At 40.5% G+C, this 24,979-nt stretch overlaps 1 protein-coding gene across 4 annotated transcripts in view; it reads left to right on the forward strand.

The window, feature by feature from the left end:
- Positions 1–24,979, forward strand: part of ano6 (anoctamin 6) — an 88,850-nt gene that overhangs the window by 35,438 nt on the left and 28,433 nt on the right. For 3 of the 4 annotated variants that reach the window (XM_047022621.1, XM_047022624.1, XM_047022623.1), the window contains 5 exons: positions 3,461–3,576; positions 3,665–3,799; positions 3,975–4,080; positions 4,194–4,254; positions 18,439–18,584. In XM_047022621.1, the coding sequence (XP_046878577.1) occupies positions 3,461–3,576; positions 3,665–3,799; positions 3,975–4,080; positions 4,194–4,254; positions 18,439–18,584 (564 nt within the window). The remainder of the gene's footprint in view (positions 1–3,460; positions 3,577–3,664; positions 3,800–3,974; positions 4,081–4,193; positions 4,255–18,438; positions 18,585–24,979) is intronic. The other variant, XM_047022622.1, reaches the window with a different exon arrangement.

Here is a 24,979-nt window from a genome sequence, read left to right on the forward strand (position 1 = left end):
CTGAACTTTTTGGAACATTCTGAGAGCCTTATAATAAATGCACAATATCAAAACTCAAGCTTGTCTTGTGAGGGAAATTTATTCAATCAGAAAAAAACGTTTGGCGCACGCCTGGCTCTCCCTTATCCTCTTTCACAGAATATGATTTAAGTGTAAACGTTGAATGGGACTTCTACTTTGACGCCCATAGAGATCGGGAAAGCAAAGGAAGTTTGGAACGTACACAAACCGGGCATCGTTCACATAGCAACTGTCAAATAGCTGTGAAGTTTAATGTATTTTCGATCTGTTGTGTGAAACTTGTAGAAAGCAATGACTGTACGTTTTACACGATCATAATATGTATATAACTGAAATACAATGAGTTATTGTAACTTTGATTATGTTTTTTGTATGTTTACTGTAAATAGTCAAACGAAATCGCTGCAACTGCACGATACTACTATGTCGCATACGTTAGCATGTTTGCTAATAATGTCAGTTATGTAATATATTTTATAGGCTAATTAAGCACTTTTTCTACTTTCTCTTTTTTGTAGTTTCACTCAATTTCAATGTTGTCAGCTTGATAGGAAGTCAATAAAGGAGCAAGAAGGCTAATTTTCCTGGCTCTTGGAAAGGAGGCTCGCTGTTAACGCTAGGAAGTACAACACAGACAGAGCAGTACAGCTGTCAAAGTATAACGTTAGCTAGCTATTTTCCTGATCTTAGCAGTTAGCCAGGGGGTCCCATTATCATCCACCCAACCACTTTCAATGGAGAAATGTCAGTTTGACGCTGCGCAAGGCAGATGCTACATACGGTTTGAGAGCGTATTTAGATACTCAAATATCAAAGTAAGAAGCTGTAATTTGGTGTGCAGCAATATAAGATGTGTACATATCGATAAGTTACTTTCTTTCGTTGCTGCTGCATATCTTCTTTAAGAAATTAACGGAAGAAACGGTTGTGGACGATAATGGGGACGATAATAATTCTTCATTTTCATTTCACCTCTGGAAACACAGACAAGACAATAAGACCATAGTGTGCATCCCATGTAATTCAAATTGGATAAAAAAAAAAAAAACGGGAGATCTCCCACGAGGCCCCCCGTCCCTGCGAGGCCCCCCCGCGGTGCGGGGGCTGCGGGGGTATTCTTTACGTGCCTGTGCATGCGCCTGCGCCCTCAAATCAAAACTACCGCTAACTCCTTGCGTCTCCTTACGGTTTGTGGATGATTAAGCGCGTTATGTCACACAAAAAATTTAAATTGCGAAAGAACGTGACGTGAGCTTTTAAATTCATTGAAAGACTTCGAGGCAGAGGGATTTGCCTTGATCATTGTTTGTAATCGAGTTATTTGAGTTACTCGAGTAATCGTTGCAGCCCTAATTTAGTCTTCCCTCAATTCTGACCATTCTCCCTGTCCATGCCACTGAGAATCTTTTTCCTAATGCTTGCAGTCATTTAAATACCTGCCATGACAAAAAAAAGTCCAAGTGGGCTGTCATATGCCTTTTACTCAACAGTGTCTTGATTGATGGAGTGCTGCTGAGATTGTCGTCTTTCAGACAGGTTCCTCCTTCTCTTCAGAGGACTTCAGAAGCTCTGAATAGAATTATCATTTTAGAAATGGTTAAATATTCTTGCCCTGATCTATGTCTTGCCCCTTTTTACTGTTTAGGTCTCCTAAGAGTTCCTTGGACTTCATGGCTTGGTTAATGTCCTGACATACTTTTGTAAACTATGTCTAATCAATTCAATTTGCCGCTGATGGACCCCAATAAAATTGTAGACACATGTCAAGGATAGTTACTCAAACAAAATGCACGTGACTATTATTTGGAGTGCCACAGCAAAGGATAAACATTCTAATTGAGATATTATTTTCATAATTTTGCACTTCATTGTTCTCTCACATATATATTAAACGTATTTATTTTTGCCCCCCTAAGGATCCGTCAATATTTGGACTACAAAGACAACGTCGCGGTCAAAAGTTCCGTCTTGGTAGCGATTGAGTCCCATCTATTTTTATTTACGTTCCGTTGCATGGTTTAAGTTGAATTTACGTTTTTGTGGCGAAAAGTGAAGCTAACCGTGGCTAACTTGCTAGCCACAGTCACTGATGCAACTAACGTCACAAAAACATGCGTGACTACCTATAGCAAAACAATAGGTGTGTTCAACTTCATACAGCGCCGGCGGCGCCAACAGTCGGCTGCAGCCGGCTGCCTTGAAGCTGAGAATGCCATTGGCTGCTTCAAGTCAGCCGGGCTGCAGGCGGCCATCTGAGATAGCTACTGCCGGTAATGTCGTTGTTAGAATAATCTTCAAAGGGGGTTCTTTATTAATGAATGAATGCACTATGAGTTGGCTAAATGCATGAAAATATCACGAGAAGGGAAAAACTTTAAAATACATTTAAGTCATAGAGATTAGGTACATTTTTACACCGGTCTGCCAAATTGATTCGGTCTGATTCAACTATGAAGCTGCTGATCACCATTCCCTCTTGCCGGGGAAATGAGAAGACAACTATTTCATTCTACACTTCACTCTTAGTATTTTGAGTTGTAAATGAGCAGCAAAAAAATAATGCTGTAATCTTTATAAATAATAAGTATGCATTTTTATATAAAATATACAGAGATGTCATTTGTAAAAATGTCATTAAAAAACGGACCCCTCTGCAACCGACCCAAGCAAGTGTGACGGATATGTAACAGACGAGGTCTTGCAAGTTCCGTTAAAGTTTTCCAGACCGTGTCCATCCTTCACTGAGGATTGAACACGCTATCTCTGACTTCCCAAGCGCCACCACTACCAACTACGCCAAAGAAAAACTATCTATTCAATGACGCGGGTGGCCTTATACATACTTGAGGAGTGAGTTTCACCGATTCACACCGGCTACACAAGCACACCCTACCATTTCCCCAGAAATGGTACCCTCTCTAGTTGAATGTAGATTAATGCACAAAAATGGCAATCATATCCATTTGCAATTAAAGCTTATGGGTTAGGCAAGTTTTACGAAGATTGCAATTTTAGCTTCTGTTTGACACGATTCAAACAAAAATTCCCCACCCCCTACCTTCAAAGCCACTCACACAAAACAACAGTAATGCGCATTGAGTGCGGGGGCAGAGTGCACACGGTAGGTAGTTGGACAGACAGGTAGCCCGTCATTAGTCTCGGAATGGTCTTAATGATTTGACGTGTTTATTACAATCCACCGATGTTGGATTTATTTCATATTACCGTTAAACCTGTAGATGTATTGGTTGCTATCAAGATGTGAAGTTTATTTAGGCAAAATGACAAAAAAGGCTTTTTAAACACATTAGATACCCTGCCTTTAAATCTGAAGCACAAAAAAACTTGCTAAAAGTGGAGGGGTCGAATACTTTTAGAAGCCATTGTATGTAATGCACATATTTCAGTATGATTTAACATATAACATTTTTATGTGTAGTGCAGATTCAATGTCCCGTCAAAGGAGGATGTCTGCCCTAATGAGAGATACTTGCTTTATGAGGAATGGGCTCACCCTAAAAGCTTCTACAAGATGCAGCCTCTTGATCTCATTAGGTAGAATAACCCCTTTTCAGTCTAGCCAATTTTAAACAAATGTTTTTTCCATATCTGTGATTTTGTTCATTATGTCTATCATTCACAGAAAATATTATGGTGAGAAGATTGGCATTTATTTTGCGTGGTTGGGTTTCTATACTGTGATGCTTGCCCTCGCAGCCATCGTGGGACTAGGCTGTTTCATTTATGGGTATAAAACTCAAGAAACAAGCACTTGGAGGTATGCAATCAATTGGGTACTGTCCATCTGAGTAATTTAGCAGAAACAACAGATGGAGGGACATCCAATTTTACCCATACCACAATTGCACAGGACAGTAAAATTGCACATCCATCTTTACTAGTTCAACATGCTGTTTGTTTGACCTGTTTCATCTATGAATCTTCTTTAACAGCATGGAGGTGTGTGATCCCATGATTGGAGGAAATATTGTAATGTGTCCCCAGTGTGACAAGGAGTGCACATACTGGAGATTAAACAGCACTTGTGATTCTTCTAAAGTGAGTAACCTTTTTATTGTAATTCAATTGAATACATCAAATACATTTTTAAAGATGTTAACAATTGTGGTCTGTGACAAATGTAATAATTGCAGAAATTCTTTCTATTGCAGAAACTTTGCATATTTGATAACTTTGGGACATTGGTGTTTGCGGTCTTTATGGCCATTTGGGGTGAGTCACTTATTAAGACCTGCATTGGGTTGCACCAGCTATGCGTAACTTCAAACGTAGCCTAGTTTGAACGTATTTACTAATTTTGGTCAGAGTTTACACGCTACTAACATGTAAGCATTGCATCAACTTAAAAAGTTCCAACCCAGACATAAGTTGCAACTTAAATCTTATATTTTGACCTTAGTAGGTGTAAAGTCCTCCGTAAAATAACGGTTGGAGTGGCGTATCGTTTTGAAAGGTGGGAGGAGGAGATGATTATAATGCCTGTTTTGCGTCAGCAACGTGTTCTTCGCGATAGGTTGCACCCCTTAGACATGTATGGCGATTTAGATTTATACTTGCGCTTTTGTTTTCCACGAGCGGAGATACAGAAATACTGATCTGCTAGCTGCAGACTTGCAGCACAACTTAAGGGGCCCTAAGTCCATCCCTACAAGTGTGCCTGGCATTACGCTATTTATGGGCTCATTTCAAAACTTGGTTGGGGATTCAATATAAGTGCATAAATCTACTGTATGTAGAGCTATTAGAACAGTCCCACTATCATTGTGTAAGCGCTTGAACGATCATGTTAAGTTACCAACTAAGCCTGAGCCACAAAACAAGATCCATCAGAAACTCCATCAGATAGCCGGTTTCCCTGACATGTGTAGATGGCATCAGAATTAAGGGACCCAACGAAAACGAACAGGAAGGGATATACCACTCAATCAACACTCAGATTGTATGTGATGCTGACCTTGTAATACAAATTCGGTGATCAAATGGCCAGGGGCAAAGCATGACAGCTTCATCCTCAAGCAATCTCGCCTTTGGAGAGACTTTGAGGCGGGAAGATACCCCGGGAGGTTGCTAGGAGACTCAGGGTATCCCCTGAGAACCCAGCAAGTGTCAGTGAGCAGCGCTACAATTCAGCACACACTAAGACCATAAATGTGGTAGAGCGGTGCATAGGTGTTCTGAAGAACTGATGGGCCTGTTTGCACAGAGGTATCCAGCTATATTTTATTTTAACTTAATTGCCAATTTATTTTAAGCACTGCAGGCTCTGGATCCTCACATAGCCTTCTATGCCCCCACATAAATACGTACATGCCTTCCTTTTGTCACAGGCATCTTGATGGAGCCTGACACACCTGCAGCTGTAGCTGGTGCCTGCGTTGTCCTACACAACATGGCAATGATGTGGAAAGTACCACTGGTACAGGAAAGAAATGTAGATGATAGGGGTGACATAGACATTCCCTTCGGCGAGGCTACCAACTGAGGCTGCCACTGTCCGGGCCTACCTTACTACATCCTACTTTGGATGAGCTGCAAATAAATACCCTCCCACAAGAATGGGAATGAACAAAAATGTATATTGCAATAAGTATATTAGGTAGACCTACTGCAAAACAACAACATGATAGCAAAAAAAAATTATCCAAATATTTGAAATAAGAAACTGTCAAATAAAAAATTATTATCAATACAAATATATAATGGAGATAGTAATAAATATTTATATAGCTGCAAGCAGCGATGCGGGTTCCTCCCTGCAACATATTATAAACATGTACACTGTAGAAGATTGAGACTTGGACAACAAGAGAGCAAAACTACATGTTTGGCCAACAACAATAGGCTGAATGGGGATTTGAACTCATGAGCATAAGGTTACAAGTCAGTCTCTCTAGCCTCTCTGCTACACACCAACTGCTGAGATTTTATGAATAATAAGGGCTGAATATTAGCTTTTTATAGGACGTTGAAACTCTTCTTGAGTTAATCTCTCCTTGTCATGGAAGGGAATTTCAAATCATGCCTAGCATCAGTGGGGATGTGTCCTGGCTTAGGTTTCTGAAATACATTTGTGCATCAGGCTAAGGGATCCACCTGAGCTGATTTCAGAATCTGCGGTGTGACATTGTGAGGGCCCCCGTTCTCGCCATGTGACGCTAGATCTGAGGCGTAAGTCAGTAAGTCATAGTAACATTTAATTTATTAAGTTTACTTCTTGAGGTACTAATTGAAAGTGCACTTGAAAGTATTGCAAAGTATACTTGGAGGCTCTTTAGGAAGTATACTTCATGAACTGAAAGTGCACTACACATGCTACTTTAGAGTATTCCAAAGTATACTTTGAAGTACTTGAGGAAGTATACTTGATGAACTGAAAGTGCACTACACAGGCTACTTTGCAGTATCCAAAAGTAAACCTTGAAATACACTATAAGTGTACTTTAAAGTGTACTAAATGACCTAAAAAGTGGGCCAATTCAGTTTACTTGGTACAAAAACTGGGGGGAATGTCACTGTACTTACTGTAAGTCGCTCTGGATAAGAGCGTCTGCTAAATGACTAAATGTAAATGTAAACTGCCGGTAGAGTCGTATTTCTGACCACATAGACATATAAATGACATGTCTGGTTTCGGGAGAGTCTTGGGTCTCGGAAAATATCCTCATTTTTTGGATTGGACGTATAGTTTTGCGTCTAGGTTAACTTGTTTCAGTTTGGATTCCAGCTAAATTTGTGATTCTCTCTGCCCAGCTCGTTAGCAATCACAGCTGCGCCATCACCGTGGCAACCAAACAGATACGCACCATGAAAGTGGAATTGGGTGACGTTTTGGAAACTGCAAAAAGAGTTGTATTTCTGACCGCACAGACACATAAAGGATATCAATGGTTTCGGCAGAGTCTTGGAAAATATCCTTATTTTTTGGATTGGACGTACAGTTTTGCGTCTAGGTTAACTTGTTTGAGGTGTGGATTCTAGCTACATTTCTCATAATCGATAGCGTGATGGCTCTCCATAACTAATAACGGTTCTACTTTTTTTCCACAATCGACCAAATTGGCCAAACAAGGTATGTACATTGAGCTTAAAGTGTACAAAATCTAGCTAGATCATTTTTATTTTAGCAAGTTTTAGAGAAATCTGCAAAAATCGAGGCTGGACTGTCTTAGCTGACCGTCACGAACAGCCAAACCAGGGCTGGGGAAAGTGTTTGCTGCAGCTGGCGTTAATCCTATGAACAAACGCTTCGTAACTGGAAAGCTTTTACTTTTAATTGACGATATTGAACACATATGTAAAGGAACTTGTCTTTACTCTAAATATCTTCTCCTTTTTCAATTTGAAGTTTTAGATCTAGCTTATGTAGGAAATCTTCCATTGCATCCTCTCAAGCTTCACGCCTTCGGTTATTATTCAAGCCTACGGTGTTAATACATACCACTTTGACACACTTGCAAGAAATGATCCGCTGGTTAGATGTAGTATGATCTTGTTATTTACGTATAAAAAACTCACCAGGGACAACCACAACATCAGCAACCCTGCTCTATGAATTATTATTTTGATGTTATCTTAAATTAAGTGTCTGAACAGGACTGGGTGTGCAGGCACGCATGATTAGTTTCTCCTCCGTTTTGAGATTCTAGGTTAGAAATGTTGCCAGTCTGTTGCCAATGACCAGCGGTTGCTACGTTTTTCCAGCAAGTTCAAGTCATTCCAGTGTTGTCCTCTTACGTTCAAATTCGTTCAACCCAGACTTCAGCAACTGGTTTTCTGCTCAATTTTCAAATTTTCCTGCAGCTCATCTTTCTGAAATGTTCCCCTTTTTGTTTAGCATTTTTCTTCTTATTTTCTTCTGTTTTCTGCCTTCATCTTGCTCCAGGTCCTTTTAAAAATACCTTTCACAGCAGTATCTTCCAACTGCCAGTACTTTTGAATTTGTTTCCCTCTTTTCTGCCTTCATCTTGCTGCAGGTCCTTTCTAACATACATTTCAGGCCTTTTGAAACTCCAGCAAATATTTTTTTGCTAAATGTTCACATTGTTATGCATTGTTTCTCTTCTTTCAGATTTTTTTCACTTTGTTTTGCATTTTTCTTCTCTTTCCTGTAGTTTTAGGCCTTCGTCCAGCTCCAGCCCCTATTTAAAATATCTTTCGGTCGCTTTGAAGCTTCAGCTTATAACTTTCATTTTTTTTTCAAAATGTTCAGCTTTTTTAGCATGGTCAGCTATCCCCATTCAGGTTTTCAGCATTCTCGCTGCTGTTTCGCAGGAACAGCCTTTTCTAGTTATTTTTGCCCCCCTAAGGCTCAGTCAATATTTGGACTACACTGACAGCTGTGTCAAAATGTTCGTTTTGGTCTCGATTGCGTTGCTTGTATTGGGATTTACGTTCCGTTGCACAGTTTAGGAGGTTACAACGTTTTTGTGGCGACAAAGTGCCTTTAGTCGGCGAAGGGTAATCTGTGCTAGCTACGTCACCATGTCAACACACGTTAGCAACGACGCATGGATACAACGTGATAGAGACGTTTTAGCACGCAAATTGGAGCTTGGATTACGATTGAAAAATACCACCCCCAAAAAATCCCAACCATTTGGCTTTGTTGAGAAAGCGATTTAGAGTGGAACTGCCATCTCGGATTTTTGATTTAGGTCGCTAAAGTCTTTGTAAATTGAGCGAGTGCGGGGGTCGCCCGTGAGACGGCCTAGTCTTTTAGGCGGCAGCCATGCTAGAAAGCGTCATAGTAGTATTTTCGTAGCTAATTTTGAAGTTAAATTTTACACGAAAAAACTGAAAGAGGGAAATGTTATGACGATATGACTATTGTGAAGACATCCAGGTGGTGAGATTTTAATGTAGGTTGCTGTAAAAACTTTGATTTGCTTGCTACGTGAGAGCCCCGTCAGCCTCCATTGAGTGTTGTCAATGAGTGTTGACACTCAGGTCAGCCACTCGGGTCAGCATATTTTCGTAATTTGTGTAAAACTTGGAATTTGAGTGAGACCGCGTCTTGTTTTGACGTTAGCCTCAGAGTCACAGACTCTGCTCGCCCACTGGCAGTGTGTAGTAGTAGGCTACAGTCATGGGCGTCGCCGCAATGTAACTTTGGGGGTCCCCCCCAAAAAGTCGTTTGGACCCCTCCACATATGCGATCCAAATATTAGTGCATGACTGGTCCACTAGTCCAGCGATCTTTCCATTGCTTCACAATCAAATCCGTTCCACTTTATCAGTAGGGAGAATACCCATAGCAATAGAATTCCACTCCACGTTTTCTAGAAAAACAGCATCACGCACGCAGATTCAACTCCCATACTCTTTGATCGACGCATCGCGCTTGTAGCTAGTAGCACTTCAGAAATGACTGTTCCACAGACGAGAAGATGGACATAAGGAGGGTTTTTTCGAGGAAGAGGAAAGTAAGTCAAAGTTGCCCAGTTTTCCCTTCAGTGGCCAAAGGACCCTTATAAGACATTCTCTGACCATAATAGCATTAGTAAAGTCACAAAGATCCTTCTGCAAACATTATGATTATTGCTAGCTAGAGAAGCAAGCTTTTTACCTACATCTAGCACTAGGCAATACCATACTTTATTTACCCATTACAAGTGGAACAGCATTTGTTGATTTCTTAATCTGGGTCTGAAATATGTTGTGCTTTTGGCCGTGTTCAGACCTAGGCGTCTGTTTCAGGCAGAAAGAGGATGTTTTTTCTAAGTAGCTACAAAAGAAATTGCTGGTGTTTTTTTTTATTGCCATAACAACCGTTAGCTAATCTGGAGTTAACCTTAGCTAACATGCTAGTTTTTCTAATGACTGAAAAAAAGAAGAAAAAAACCTTTATTTCAGAATTGTCTTCCAATTTAAATAAGGTTGCTCAACTTGTAATTTTGGCAATTCGCTGAATTTTATTGCTACATGTTAGTCTGTAACATGAAGGCAAAACTGATTCAACCATTAAAACCATATATCCTCTGAAAGCTTATACCCTCTGGATGTTATCTAATGAGACAAGAGACACGTCCATCTCTCCATATCAGTTTGCTGCCCATGCATAATAAATTCGGTATTGGTAAATGGAGTAGGCCATATGGCTGATACTTTTTTGGGCTGTGCCATTTAGGGAAACTGATTCAACCACCTAAACCATGTATTTTCTGAAAGCTTACATCCTAAGGATGTGATCTGTGGAAAAGACTACAGGTTTGAACACAAATTTGATCATTTCTGAACTGTCCAGTCATGCTATAGGGAGATGCTATTTTTTTTATGTAGCCTACATAATTATTAGGCTACTAAACCTATACCAATTGTGAATTTTATATGCTGATAACATGATTTACATCTCAGAAATCTTAATATGAAAAATCTACATTAAGCTTATTATTATCAATATGAAAGAATGCTCAATGCATCTCCATGTCTCCTGATATAGGTGGTAGAGATTGAGAGTGAGTCAGAGGCAGGGGCAGCATGCAGGGGCAGTGGAGACAGCTCTGTTGCTGAGGTGAGTGCTGAAAAGTGACAGGTAGTTGAAGATGTCCCATTGCTTAATATTGGGAAGTTTAGTTTTCAAAATATTTTAATGTCCAGCCCCTCAGTATGTATAACAACTATGGTAAATAGTTGTGGTAAATGCACCAGAATGCGGGAACTTGCATCTACATCTTTAAAAAAATTATAGGGGAGAAACCCCCAGACCCCCCGCATAATGTGTCCCTCCCACTCTCAAAATGCTGCTGACGCCCATGGCTACAGTACTGTCTTCAATGCCACAGCTATGGCTAAACTTTATTATGTCTTATTACACGGCTGTTCTTTAATGCTGTAGAATGCTCCATTCACTTGAATGGGGGTTCCCAACGTTCTTCGGTGAACAATTTTCTCATATTTGACCGTTGCTATGCACATTTGACCGCTGTCAAGGGAAGTGGCCTTTTTGCCTTGGATTCAAGTCTTTCGTAGCACTCCGCAAGTAGTCCGGTAACTTTTCAACCCCAGCGTACTCTGTTCCTTAGCGACGTCAGCTGATTTGAAGCCTAAAGAATGTTCAAAGTCTATGAAGTTCAACGTCTTTGGAGAACTATTTCTCTGCTGATCAACAATACGAATGGTAACAAATACATTGTAAAAAGACACACTGTGTTAAGTTATTTTTGTTGGCAAGTAGCCGTGTAATAAGCGGTAGCCTCCGCTTCGCGTCGGGGTGCTGTTCGCCCTGTCTGGGCTTATTTTCCCAATAATGACCGGCGTTCTATACATTATCCCTTATAAAAGAAACGTTCACATTTCCGGCGCTTTCAAACAATCAGTGAAGTGTGGCTAGCAACAGCAGCTAGCTTGCCTCTAGAAAACTGCTTTTGAATTAGCCATGTCCCTTTAAATTAATATTAAACTTACTTACGTTTTGGGGGGCATATTTTCAGTTAGCAGACGGTACTATTTGAATCCCAATTCCATCTGAAATACTACCAGTGACAACGTTGTTACAGTAGCTTGTTTCAAAGGGGGTTCGCTTGTTTCAAAGGAGGTTCGCTTGTTTCAAAGAGTGTTCTTAATGATTTATGCAATATGAGTAGTCTAAATGCTTGAAAATATCACTAGAAGGGAGTCAGGTGGCTGAGCGGTTAGGGATTCGGGCTAGTAATCTGAAGGTCGCCAGTTCGATTCCCGGCTGAGCCAAATGACGTTGTGTCCTTGGGCAAGGCACTTCACCCTACTTGCCTCGGGGGAATGTCCCTCTACTTACTCTAAGTCGCTCTGGATAAGAACGCCTGCTAAATAACTAAATGTAAATGTAAATCGGACCCGCCTTAAACCAGTGGCGATTTCTTAAAGAGGGGCATAAAAAAAAAATCATGGTCAAATATTTACCATTGTGTTCAAATTTAAATTCGTTAGAACACATTCATATCGAAGGCCAGTTCGTTCAGAATCAGCTACATATATTAGCAGGTCGACTGACTGATTTCCGCCTCATACTTTCCCGTAGCGCCACAGTGCATTTCCCTGTGGAAGCTCAGCTTCCATGGACTTCAATGGGCCTGCTATGAACAGTTGTTTTGAGTGCTTCAAAACTATATGGTAATTGGATAAATGCTGCGATTATGTCCCGCCCTGGACGCTCAGCGTCTCTGGGGGTGAATGGAGGAGTGGGCTGGCCTGGACGCTGGGTTTCCGCGTGATGATTGGAGGGTCTGTCGAAAGACTGCATCTCCTTTTGATTGACAGCGATTTTGTACTATAAAACTCGCCGAAGCTATTCAAGCTCAGTCTCATCACGGATTTTGCAACTGCAGTTGAAAGACAAACTGCGGCAAACTATTTCTTGGTATTTGCTTGGCGAAATTGCTAGCCAATTTTCATCATATATTTCATACAATTAAACATCACATTCCTTGTTTTAGTTTAACCTAATTCACACATTTCCTTCAGGCTTAATATTTTTCCTTTAGTTTATTCATTCATACAGTAGGCTAGGCTAGTGTCGTAGGGGTGAACTAGCCAGTGAACTGAAAATGTATATGATGTAAGCCGAAAATGAGCTTCCCTTATTTGAAAGACCAGCAGCCGCCACTGCCTTAAACCGAAGCAAGCAAGCACACCCTACAATTTCCCCAGAAATTGTACCCTCTCTAGTTATTAATATAATAATAATAACTAGAGGGTACAATTTCTAGAAAAATTGTAGGGTGTGCTTGCTAGCGTCGGTTGTAGAAGGGTCAGTTTATTAACTGTAATTTTACAACTGATATTTCTGTATATTTTATATAAAAATGCATATGCCATTACTATTTATGGAGATTGCATAGATTTAAAGCATACATTTGTTGCTGCTCATTTACAATTCAAAATACAAAAAGTGAAGCATAGAATAAAACGGTTGTCTTCTCATTTCCCCTGCAAGAGGGAATATTGATAAGCTACAGCAGCCGCAGTTGAAAAGTTGGATCAAACGAAAATATTGGGCAATCCGGTGTAAAACGGTGCTAACCTCTATGACACTTTAAGTTTTTCCCTTCTAGTGATATTTTCAAGCATTTAGCCTGCTCATATTGCATTAAGAACCCCCTTGAAACAAGCTATTGTACAATATTGTCACCGGCAGTATTTCAGATGGAATCGCGATTCAAACAATATCATCTGCTGACTGAAAATATACCCCCAAAAACGTAAATAAGCTTGATATTTATTGAGGGGGAAATGGCTAATTCAAAAACAGTTTGCTGGAAGCGATCATTGTCAGTAACAATGCAAAATTTGGTGTCAGTATAGAGACCTGCGTGGAGAAGCTGTCCCCGATAACTTGTGCAACGGGCAAGCTAGCCTACAGTAGCTGTTGCTAGCCAAACTTCACTGAGCTGCACTTGTGCTAGCTACCGCATCATTGGATACCAGTGGAGAGAAAAATGACATTTCCTTCAGTAGTTTCAGTTTGGAAACTACTTGTTTACTCTCCTCTTTTGTCTTTCTCTTTTGTGCTCCACTCGGGGAGTTGCGTTTCATTTAGCAAATTGTTTTTTGCATTCACTTCACTCTTCTACTATCTCGTATTTACCAACTGAAATGACGTGCTTTGCTGCGCAGTTGCTACAATCGTAGGAATAGTCCACAGTAGAATGGGGTGGGAGGGGAAGCCTGCGTTGACACTAATAGAATAAACGCTCTGTTGGTACTTTGTTCATACTTTTGGGGAAGGTTTTGACTTAATTGATTTGTATTTTTATTATAGTTATTATTGATCTGGTCAGGCCCATCATGCAGAGATCCATTCTTTAAAAGCTTTGATTACAACAATAACTTTATGAAAGTGAGGTAACACTTTACTAAAGGACGTGTGTAGGTTATGTACTACTGCTTGCTCTGCCCACACACTTTCCCCATCCATGCTGTTTCCCTCTTTCCCAGTGCAGGTCACGCCAAGGCATAAATGCGGCGGCCGCATGAGGATTAGAAGTAGCCCTAAAAACATACCCCACACAGTGACACTGTTTTCAAAAATCCTAAAAAAAAAAAAAAATCCTCTTCTGCAATTGGGCCTTAATACACTCTAATCTATAATCCAATATTTGTTGCCCATTCAGCACAGTTTTTGGGGACTTTCCACACCAGCAACATTTTCCCTGTTCCTCTATTCTGCACTAGTACACTATTTCTTTGAAACTTAATGTAGGCCCATTTTAGATTAGCAGTTACATACAACACAGATGAAACTCAGGAGAGTGAATTAGAGATAATGGTAGTGGAAGAGTGTTGTACCTTTGTGCTTCTCTTTTTTGCCACTCCTATAAAACATATCTGGGGCACCACTGATTTTGCCTGTTAATGTTTGCAATGCTGGGGTGAATCATATTAATGATTCATCGACGAATCGTATTTCTTTGATTAAACGCTGCCCTTAAATACACGCCGCCCTGGAATAATATATATGTGAGAGATCAATGGTTGTGCTCGCCGAAGGCGTGAGCACACCCATCAGCTTTGCTGCTTGGCCCCTAATAATACAACCAATTACAATAGGTGCCTCGCAGCTTCGCTGCTTGGCCCCTTATAATAACTGTAATGTTAAAGTGTAACAGTTCATGGCTTGGCCACCACACGTTAATAACGCGTAAAAGCAATCTTACTTTAACGCTACAAAACATTTTTTGTGCCATTAACGCGACAAAAAAAAAATTGTGCCGTTAACGCAGGTTTCTTTTTGACCCTGGGAATCACCTGTTGTCACATGACTTCGACTGCCGACGGTAGCTGAATGATGGAGAGAGAGCTTTTAGATGAGAAGTTCCATTTCAAAAAGTTGCGAGACGTCTCGGTTGACAAAACTAAGGCTTTGTGTACTGATTGCAGGGATGCAAACGGCACGCTTTTCGGCGCCTCCCGCTTTTTTCACGGCAGTTTGGGTGACTTGTTTGAATCGTGCAGAACCGAAGAGTTTTTTTTAAGGGGGGCGGTCTGATTATAATTGCACCAACAGTCATTCTGGATTGCCTCCACCAAACAAGTAAGTAGGAAATAAGCAAATCGGCAGTAGCCTTTGCGCGCAAGCGTAAACTAGCCTACTCGTGTGTCTTCTTGCTGCGTATCTTTTACTGTCTATGGCGAGGTGACTCAATGGCGAATCCGGACCTAGACGCAATACAAGCAAGTTTTCATTGGTGCGTGATTTTGTGCTATAGCCTATATTTTTTTCCTACTAGATGTGCTTTATATCTTCCGTGTCCAATCTAAAGCTCCATCAGGAGCTGTAATAACTGTAATCACCATGACAACTCACTCACTCAACGTTGGCCGCAACCTCTGTGGGTCACGCAGGTTGTGTGTGTCATTAGCAACAACGCAGGCTCATCGATTTGGCTAACAATGGCTGGCAATTTCGCCAACAAATACAAAGAAATAGGTTGCAGCAGTTTGTCTTTTGACTACACTTGAAAAATCCACTAGTGGGACTGAGCTCGAATAGCTTCGGCGACTTTTTATAGTAGCCTACAAAATCGCTATGATTAAAAAGGAGATGCAGTCTTTCGACAGACCCTCCAATCATCAAGCAGAAACCCGGCGTGCGTTACGCTGAGCGTCCTTGGGAGGGACATAATCGCAGCATTTATCCAATGACCGTAGAGTTTCGAAGCCCAAAAAAACCTGTTCAAAGCAGCTCCATTCAAGTCCCTGGACGCTGGGCTTCAACAGAGAAATGCACTGTGATGCTATGGGAAAGTATGAGAAGGAAATCGAGTCAGTCGACCTGCTACTATAATGTATCTGATTCTGAACGAACTCGTCTTCGAGATGAACGTGTTCTAACATTTATTCATTTAGCAGACGCTCTTACTTATCCAGAGCACATTCAAAATGTTCACACAAAAGTAATTATTTGACCTTAATTTTTTTGGACATTTTAGGGGAGGCCGAGCTTCCCTTGCAGTCTTAAAGAAATCACCTACTGTCATGGATTTTATTGGGAAGGTGACAATACACAACTTGTGGCAAGTAGAACAAACTAACTTTTAAAACGTAAGACCCTACAGGCCTTGTCCTTCATTGATCCTGTGGTGAGGGGCCATTCCCAGGCTGTTACTCAGCTGAAGGAGTTGGCTAGGATCATCAACATTTAGTGCCCTTAGAGGTGGCCAGGAAGAAGAGGAAGAAGGAGTAAAACCAGAAGAAGAGCAAGATAGTTTAATAAGAGTTTATGTATCGGAATAAAATGAAATAAATATTACAAATAAGTGTTGGTGTATTTTGATCTTCAGAATGTCATTTTACTCTATGTGCATATAGGGGTGGGCCAGGGATGTCAGGGGGTTGGTGGCAATGTAAGTATATGGATATTTGCTGCAGGGCGAGGGATGAAAATACTTCTCTCTTTTTTGACCATACATGTGTTTGCATCCCTGTGATTGTCAGGCATTTAATTATCACCGAAGTACTTCCAGCCTAAACTATCACATCATGAAAGCAAAGCACACAGCTACAGCAGCGTTAGCAGCGTTAGCTGTAGCAGCAACAGCGTTTGCTCCGGTTGTATGGCAGACAACACTCGCAAAAGAAGCGAGCAGATGACTGGTTTTAATAAAATAGAAACGGTAATGTTCAATATTAAGGTCAATCTGTGGTATCTGAAGTATGTTGTATGAGTGAAATTTGAATATTATGGAGCAGGATATCGTAGTAGGCTATGAGACAACATGTCTTAAATGTATTTTATATTCCAGAACAAGTCTAATTTTGTGGATGTTTATTATACAGCTGTATAGTTTGTGAGTGAATAAAACTCCCTCACAATTTAAATTTTGTTCCATCTGAACTTGTTATATGGACATTATCATCCAGTTAGGCCTATTTGAAGATAAGTATGTTATTTCAACAACATTGGGGTGTTATTGGGGTAAAACTTTAACAAATTAAATAGATTGAATAATTTCGATTAATTGCGATTAAATCATATGAAATAATGCGATTAATCGCGATTAAATGTTGTAATCGCTTGACAGCCCTAATAAATATATATGTGAGAGAACAATGGTTGTGCTCGCCGAAGGCATGAGCACACCCAATAATAGTAAGAATAGGTAGAAACACTTAAGGTGGCTTTGCCGCTTCACGGCTTGACCACCAACTACAGTTAAACATTAGTGCAAATACAAAATATTTAAATGTGATCCTTGGCATTCCTAGTATTGCCATGCTCTCACTATTCTCATGCATTGTGCAGCGTGTCGGTGCAATCCATATGTACAAGTAAATTTGACTGTGTAATACATACAAAGGTGAAAGCAGGATTTACGTCAGAGCGGTCAGATATACGGTCTATGGACTGGAGCGGACCAAAGTTGAACTTTTGTCAATTCATAATTGACATGAAAATGTAAGCTACTGTAAAATATACTAACTAGTGGTGGGCATAGATTAAATTTTTTTATCTAGATTAATCTCACTGGAATTAATCTAGATTAAAATGGCTCATTTGAATTCCGCCGAAGGCATTCAGAATATTTGTGCTACCCAAATAATGACTGAAAGTAAGTCTTTGAAAACGGGTTTCTCAAGCCAGGTGAGCGAGGAGATTAGTTTGCTTGGCTGATAGAGCTGTGCTGACGGGCTTGCCTCGGTTGCACTCAAACATGTTAGTTTGACGACGACTCTTCCCCTGCGCTACATCAGTGCATGGCCCGGCATCTTCCGAATTAGCTAAGGGATGCTTTGCGTTTAGGTGGTATTTGAGAATGGAAGAACTCCTACAGTAGACTAATTCCGTATCGCACAAGGTGCAAACAACCTTAGTCTCGTCGAGGTTTCCATTGGGAAGCTTCTTAAAAATACATTTTCGCTGAAGCAAAAGGTTTCCATTGGGAAGCTTCTCGTCGAGGTTTCCATTGGGAAGCTTCTTAAAAATACATTTTCGCTGAAGCAAACCCGGCGGCTGCATCCCTGTTAGCACGTCACGTTTGATGTGGTAATTTCATACACAAGGCATACACACAGGTTCGAAGACTTGTTCTCGCCCCCTACAGTGCAATTGGGCTAGGTATACATACATACGTAATACAATATCAAGGTAAAAGTCATCATAGCTTGCGTAGTATAGACCCAGCTCCCAACCCAACTTTGAGAATAGATTAACGGCAATATTTTTTTATCGCCCGATAAGAGTCTTACGTTAACACAGCACGTTAACGCCGATAACGGACCACCACTAATACTAACACGTCAGTTAATACAGCTTTGTTTTACAGATTGTGTTTGCAATAAAACTTGGGCTTGGTAGCTGCCAATTGAGCATTACACTAACAGCCTTCTGAACATTAACTATAATTTTACAATGCCCTTCCTGGTGAATACATTATAATAAGTAGGATAGCTATTGATTAAATACTTTGCTCTGTATTGCAGTGACATTGTTTCTTGAGCTCTGGAAACGTTATCAGGCGGAACTGGAGTATGAATGGGACACTGTGGAGTTCCTTGAGCAAGAGGAGCAACCTCGTCCAGAGTTTGAGGCCAAGTGTACCCATGAAAGAATAAATCCTGTCACACAGGTACAGAGAAATGGGCAACACTTTACATTAAAGTTACATTAACTTAATAGCAATACTTATAGTAACAACCTCGTTGTTACATAGGAACTGCTATGTTGTTACACTTCATTACAGTTAAGCGGTACAAGTTATTACACAAGTGCAACTTAGTTTGGGGGAGGTTTTAGCTTTCCATGGGTAATTGGATGTTAAAATTTGTCTTGTTTCGGGGACACAATCTTTAACTGCCCCTTTACAACATACACTTAACCCTTACACCCCATTCTGTGCATTCATACACTTTTGTCCTAACCTACAGTACCAGTCAAAAGTTTCCAAACTTTTGACTGATACTGTATATCCACTTAATACCAATGTAATTACATAACGGTCCCTATGTGTATGCTATGTTTTTTACCATAGGTATTTCTATTTAATTGCATGGTAGTGTGTATTCATGTTTCAAATAATTTCAGCATGACAAAAATCTAAAGCACAGATTTATTCTGAATTTCCCCTTCCCTGTGTAAATGATTAGCAACATAACCACCAGGTGGAACAACGGAGCACATTATTGAACAGGACTGGGGAATAGCGGTGCGTGTCCACTACAGCGGTATTTAATGCTCTGCACCGCTTGCCTTTCCACAGTGCACCATGCTCGGGGGCGTGGTGCACTGTGTTACAGTTTTTCTCAATTGCTAAAACACTAAAACCCATTGGCTGAACAAAGTTCTCAGTTGCCGGAACTCATGTAGCTAATTATGCCTGTCTGTTGTCAATACCTTAAACCATTTCACATGGTAAAACACATTTGCAGATCTCACTCAGCATTTTCTGCAAAAGTCTAAATACATACTTATTTTTAAAACACATTCTACACTCTAATGCACATATGTCATCCATACTGGTAAACACAAATGGCAACAATCAAATACAAATAGAGAAAACATGTCATTGACTAAACACAACCACTCAAAATTGATTTTTACTTGTTTCAAATGATATGACACAACCAATATAAGCCAGTTCAGAGAGCAAACCGGTTGTTGAAGGTGGGAAAATATTGCTTGTGATGTCGACAAAGTGCTCTGGCCTAACCCAGCCCAAAGACAAAACGAAGCACATTGATCACATGTTTACTCCTTTGATTGTTGTCCCTTTTACTGTAGTATTGTATACTGTAGTATTGTGCATTGTAAGCTGTATACTGTACAAGAACAAATTGTATGGCCCTGAACATTGTGCTTTCCATTTGTTACAGTAACAGTACTGACTGCTCAATAATTTGACTGGTTGCAGGTTCATATCAACAAAGAACAAGAGTGAGTTGTGAATAGTGAGATGCAGGGTACAGTACTGTATAGGGGTACAAGGAGGAGAAAGAGCAAAAAAAATTGCAAAGAGCGAAGCAGAGTAGTAATTTCTGATCAATTTTGAGCTACTATGATAGAACATGTCTTTGTTCATCAAAAGACAATGACGGATAAATATGAAATTTGTTTTGAGATTACGTAAAAACGTTCTCCCTGAGAACTATATGTTTTGAACAATTTGTTTTCTATTTTTTGGTGTATTGATTACTGACTGATTGATAGTGTAAATCATTTTGATCACTTTGTTTATGATTTGAGAGCAGTGTTTGATTTTGAGCACAGGTAAATCTGTTTTGAGGCGAAAGTTTCATTTTGCAAGAGGATTCAGAGGTTTTGTAAATAGTGCTTGAAGATGAGGTTTTGATTAAGTGGGTGACTGTTTCAAGAAATGTGTTTTAGCTATTGTGAAAAACTGTAATACAGAGTTGTAGTTCTCTAAGGTCACTAGTCATGGTCAGAGTGCAGACTTGGGTTTGTGTACTCACAATATCAATCAAAATACAACTTCACACACATGATGCAAGAAATACAATACGCTTGCTAGATGTAGCATAATCTTATCTAAAACTCACAATAGTTCTGGCTCTTTTTTTGCATCATTATAAACAGAGTTAGCGACTGGACATTAACATCACTAATGGTGTGCAATGCAGTCTCTTAATATCGATCAAAATACAACCTTCAAACACATGATGCAAGAAATCCGATATGCTGGCTAGATGTAGAATGACTTTATCTACTATTGAATGGTTCTGGGATTTTTTGCAGTAATTTACTAGTAAAGAATGTTACTCCACTGGACAATGAAGGTAACCAGTTGTGTGTCGGCTGGGCTTGCTAGCTAGTAGTGGCACAGAACAAAGTTACATAATGTGACAAGACTGAATTTAAAAGTAAAAACAACACACCAGGTACACCGACAACATTAGCAACCCTGCATCATGCATTATTATTTTTATTTAATCTTTAAATTCAGTTTCTTCACATTACGTAACTTTGTTTTGAACTGTTCTGGGTGTGCAGATACACATGGTTAGTTTATCCTCCATCTTGAAACTGTGAAACCTAGAAATGTTAACCATGACAAACAGTCACTACATTACAAGAATCCGATTGGCTGACGCTAGCATTTAACGCTCCTCATTTACTTAAAGTTGAGAATATTTCAGCTCGCAACGCTCCGCTCACCTTCCTACAATGCACTACACAAGCGTTAATGCCCGGCTTCATTGAAATTTAATTGGAAGCCAATTACTGGAATTGATGCACGTGGGGAGCGAAGGCTGGCCTGTGTGGTCCAATCCAACAAATGAGTTACTGTAGTACCCTGGTCCTAACCAGACTCTCGTACATTTCATTTGTACAGAGAGTCTGGCCTCGCTACATTGACAAGCGTTGACTTCCTTGTGGGCGGGTACTCTGTTGATGTTTAAAACTATTGGATCTGCCCAGAGCCACTCTGATCTGCCATAACCAATCGCTAGCGTTCACCTTAGCCAATTCCCTCACCACTACTGTAACAGAGCCAGCTGCCGTACCTGGAAAATCAAACTTTTCCAGAACCCCGTGGGGAGGAGGGCCACAACATCATTAGTCCAGGCAAAGTAGCGTTTTACGACAGACTAATTGTAAAATAATATTTTTCAGCATAGATCATTTCTATGAGGTGTCCAAAACAACATACTAAAAGTCCTAAGAAATCCTAGTTGTGGAAATATGTTTAATTCTCATCAATCCGAGATGTGTGCCAATAAAGCCAGGCAATATCACACCCCAATGGGGCTATTTTATTCCTTTACTCCTATCAAAATGAAACTTTACACAATAAAAATACCCATGAAAAGTAAAAATATTTGTATTACAGGTTTCTTTGAAAATGAATTGTAATATGCAAATGAGCTATACACTAATCGAATATGCCCAAAATACATCCAAATAGGCATTATATTTTCCTTTACTCCTATCACAATAAAAATTTACATCGTAAAAGTATACATGAAAAGTAACTTTTTTTGTATTACAAGTTTCTTTTGAAATTAGATTGAACATGCACATGAGCGCCACACTTATTGAATATGTCCTAATTTGCATAGGCAGAAACACCATTCATATGTATGAAAAATACATTGGCCCAATCTTCATCCAATCATCCTACTGCCAATGGGTGATGGCAATGCAGCTTTTAGACTGGCCTCTAACCTGAAAACTGCCTGGCTTGGTAGTACCTGCCAGGGGTATAACCAGAGATGGGCAGTATTTCAATTACTTGTATTTGAAATACACATTTCAAGACTTTTGAGTATTTTGTCATTTGTATTTGATAGGGCTGATAAAAAATCTAATGTAATTTGTAACAAAATACTTTAGAGTGGAGTAATTCTGTATTTAAAATACTCAAAATACTTTCTCAACAAATCAAAAAACGGTTCAAGAGTTCAGTCTTCAGATCAAAGCTGAGTTAGAGACCCTTCGTTTTCTGGAGGACACCAGAAAAGACCTGCTTTCTCTTCAGCAGTACCAGTACCCACTTATCAAGCTCCTTTTTGCTCCCTCCCCTTTTCAGCTCCGGTTGAGAGACTGTTCTCGTTTGCAGGAATAATATTCAATCCACACAGGTGGCGGATAACCCCAGAAATATTGGAAAAGTTAGTTGTTCTTAAAGGCAACTAAACTGGCTACTCAGTGGTTGGGTCTCAACTCACTTGTTAAGTTACCTGTTCACTGAGTGAGTGAGTGAATGTGTGAGTGAGTGTGTGAGAGTGAGTGCCTACTCATCCTCTGATGCCTCAGTGTGTGTACGTGTGTTTGTGTGTGTGTGTGTGTGTGTGAGGGAGAGTCTGTGTGACTTGTCAGGTGGAGGGTCCTCTCTCCAGGTGCAGTAGTGGACTTTATCAAGGACTTATGCAACACTGCTATTGTGTTAGCATCCCTGTGGAGGGGCAGGTAGTGTGGAATACATACACACAAACACACTCCCCTATGCCTATAGGAAATCACACATGGATCTGTCAAAGCGTCACGAAAGCTTGAGAGAGAGAATTTTGAATTTTCAACAACTATTTATTATAAGCTTAAAAGCCTAAAAAACACAAGAACATTATCAATTCATTTTTAGACAATATTGAATGAATAAATATATCAACGTTTGTAAGTTTATGGGCTGTTAAGTCCCATTAATAATAAAAAATATATATACTCATAGATTATGTGTATGTATTGATTATGTAACATAATCAATCAAGTTGTTGTCTCTTAAAAGTTTGGCTTAGTTACACTGACATTCTGTGACAGTTTTTTCATTTTTTGGGGTTCACCAGAGATTTGTGTACAAACCTGAATGCTCTGCTATACCAAATTGTTACCAAAGTATTTCCTATATTTTAAATAGAAAAATACATGTATTGTATTTTGTTACATTTTCTGACACCAGTATTTTGTATTTTATTTTAATACATTTATTTGAGGGGTATTTTGTATTTTGTATCAAAATACATTTTGATGTATTTTGCCCATCCCTGGGTATAACCCCCGCCGGTATAGTCTTCAGGGTCACAGAGGCACACAAGCCTCCCCACCACGACAAGGTAGCAACAATCTCCAGTGGAACCTCAAACTCCAGCACTGCACTACAGTGGATCTCATCCTATCTGTCGTGAAGATCCTACCAGGTCTCCTGGGGAGGCAAAGCGTCAGGACCCCGCCAGCTCTCCACTGGTGTCCCACAGGGCTCTGTCCTTGGACCCCTTCTCTTCTCCCTGTACACCACCTCACTTGGACCAATCATCACCTCCCATGGCTTCTCCTACCACTGCTACGCTGACGACATGCAGCTGTTCCTGTTGTTCCCCCCGACTGATCCGGGGATCTCAGCTGGGATTGAGGATTGATCACAGACATCTCCGCCTGGATGACCAAGCACCACCTCCAGCTGAACCCCGCCAAAACAACTTCTCATCATCCCGGCCAAACCCTCCATCTCCCACGATCTCTCAATCATCATGGGATCTGCGATGGTGACCCCTTCATACTCTGCCAGGAACCTTGGGGTTACCATGGATGACGAGCTCTCCCTCACAGCCCACATTGCTGCAGTCACCCGGTCATGTAGATTCACCCTCTACAACATCCAGAAGATCAGGTGATACCTCCTGAGAATTCCACCTAGCTGCTAGTCCAAGCACTTGTCCTCTCAAAATTGGACTACTGCATCTCGCTGCTCGCCGGTCTCCCAGCATGCGCAACCCGCCCTCTCCAGAGTATTCAGAACGCAGCAACCCGCTTGGTCTTCAATCTACCCAGACGCTCCCATGTTACCCCGCTCCTCATCTCCCTTCACTGGCTACCCATCACTGCCCATATCAGATTCAAGTCCCTGGTACTGACCTTCTGAGCGGTGAACGGGACTGCACCCGACTACATCAAGTCTCTCCTCCAGCCTTACACCCCCACCCGCCACCTACGGTCTTCTTCTGACAACCGTCTGGTGGTCCCACCTCTCAAGAGCACCCAGTCCCAACACAAGCTCTTCTCCTGTCTGGCACCCCAGTGGTGGAATCAACTCCCCACCTCCATCGGAGACACTGACTGTCTCCCCACAAGAAAAGGCACAAGACGCACTTGTTCCGGTACTTAGGAATGATTGGCTGGACCTGATAGTTTCCTCCAGGATCACAAGGACTCTTATTGAGAGACTTGTTGCCTTTGTTGGTTAGTTGTAACTGACTTAAAATGATTGTACTCGCTGTAAAAAATATTATTGTTGCTTGCTTTTTCCACAGGTACACTCTTGCATTTCTGAGGTTCATGTTGTTTAATTGTAACTTGTCTAACTACATGCTCTTATGGTTCTTACCTTTGGGACTTATTTGGTTTTATAAAATGTATGCTTCCTGTTTTGGCTACCCGCAATGTTTGGGGCTATCTCTTTGTTATGATCAGTGACCTATGCACTTTTGTAAAGATCTCTCTTGGAAGTCACTTTGGATAAAAGCATCTGCTAAATGCATTAATGTAAATGCAACTCTCCCTCCAACGTCAACA

This window comes from Hypomesus transpacificus, chromosome 7 (genome assembly GCF_021917145.1).
Source record: "Hypomesus transpacificus isolate Combined female chromosome 7, fHypTra1, whole genome shotgun sequence".
Classification (NCBI taxonomy): Eukaryota; Metazoa; Chordata; class Actinopteri; order Osmeriformes; family Osmeridae; genus Hypomesus; species Hypomesus transpacificus.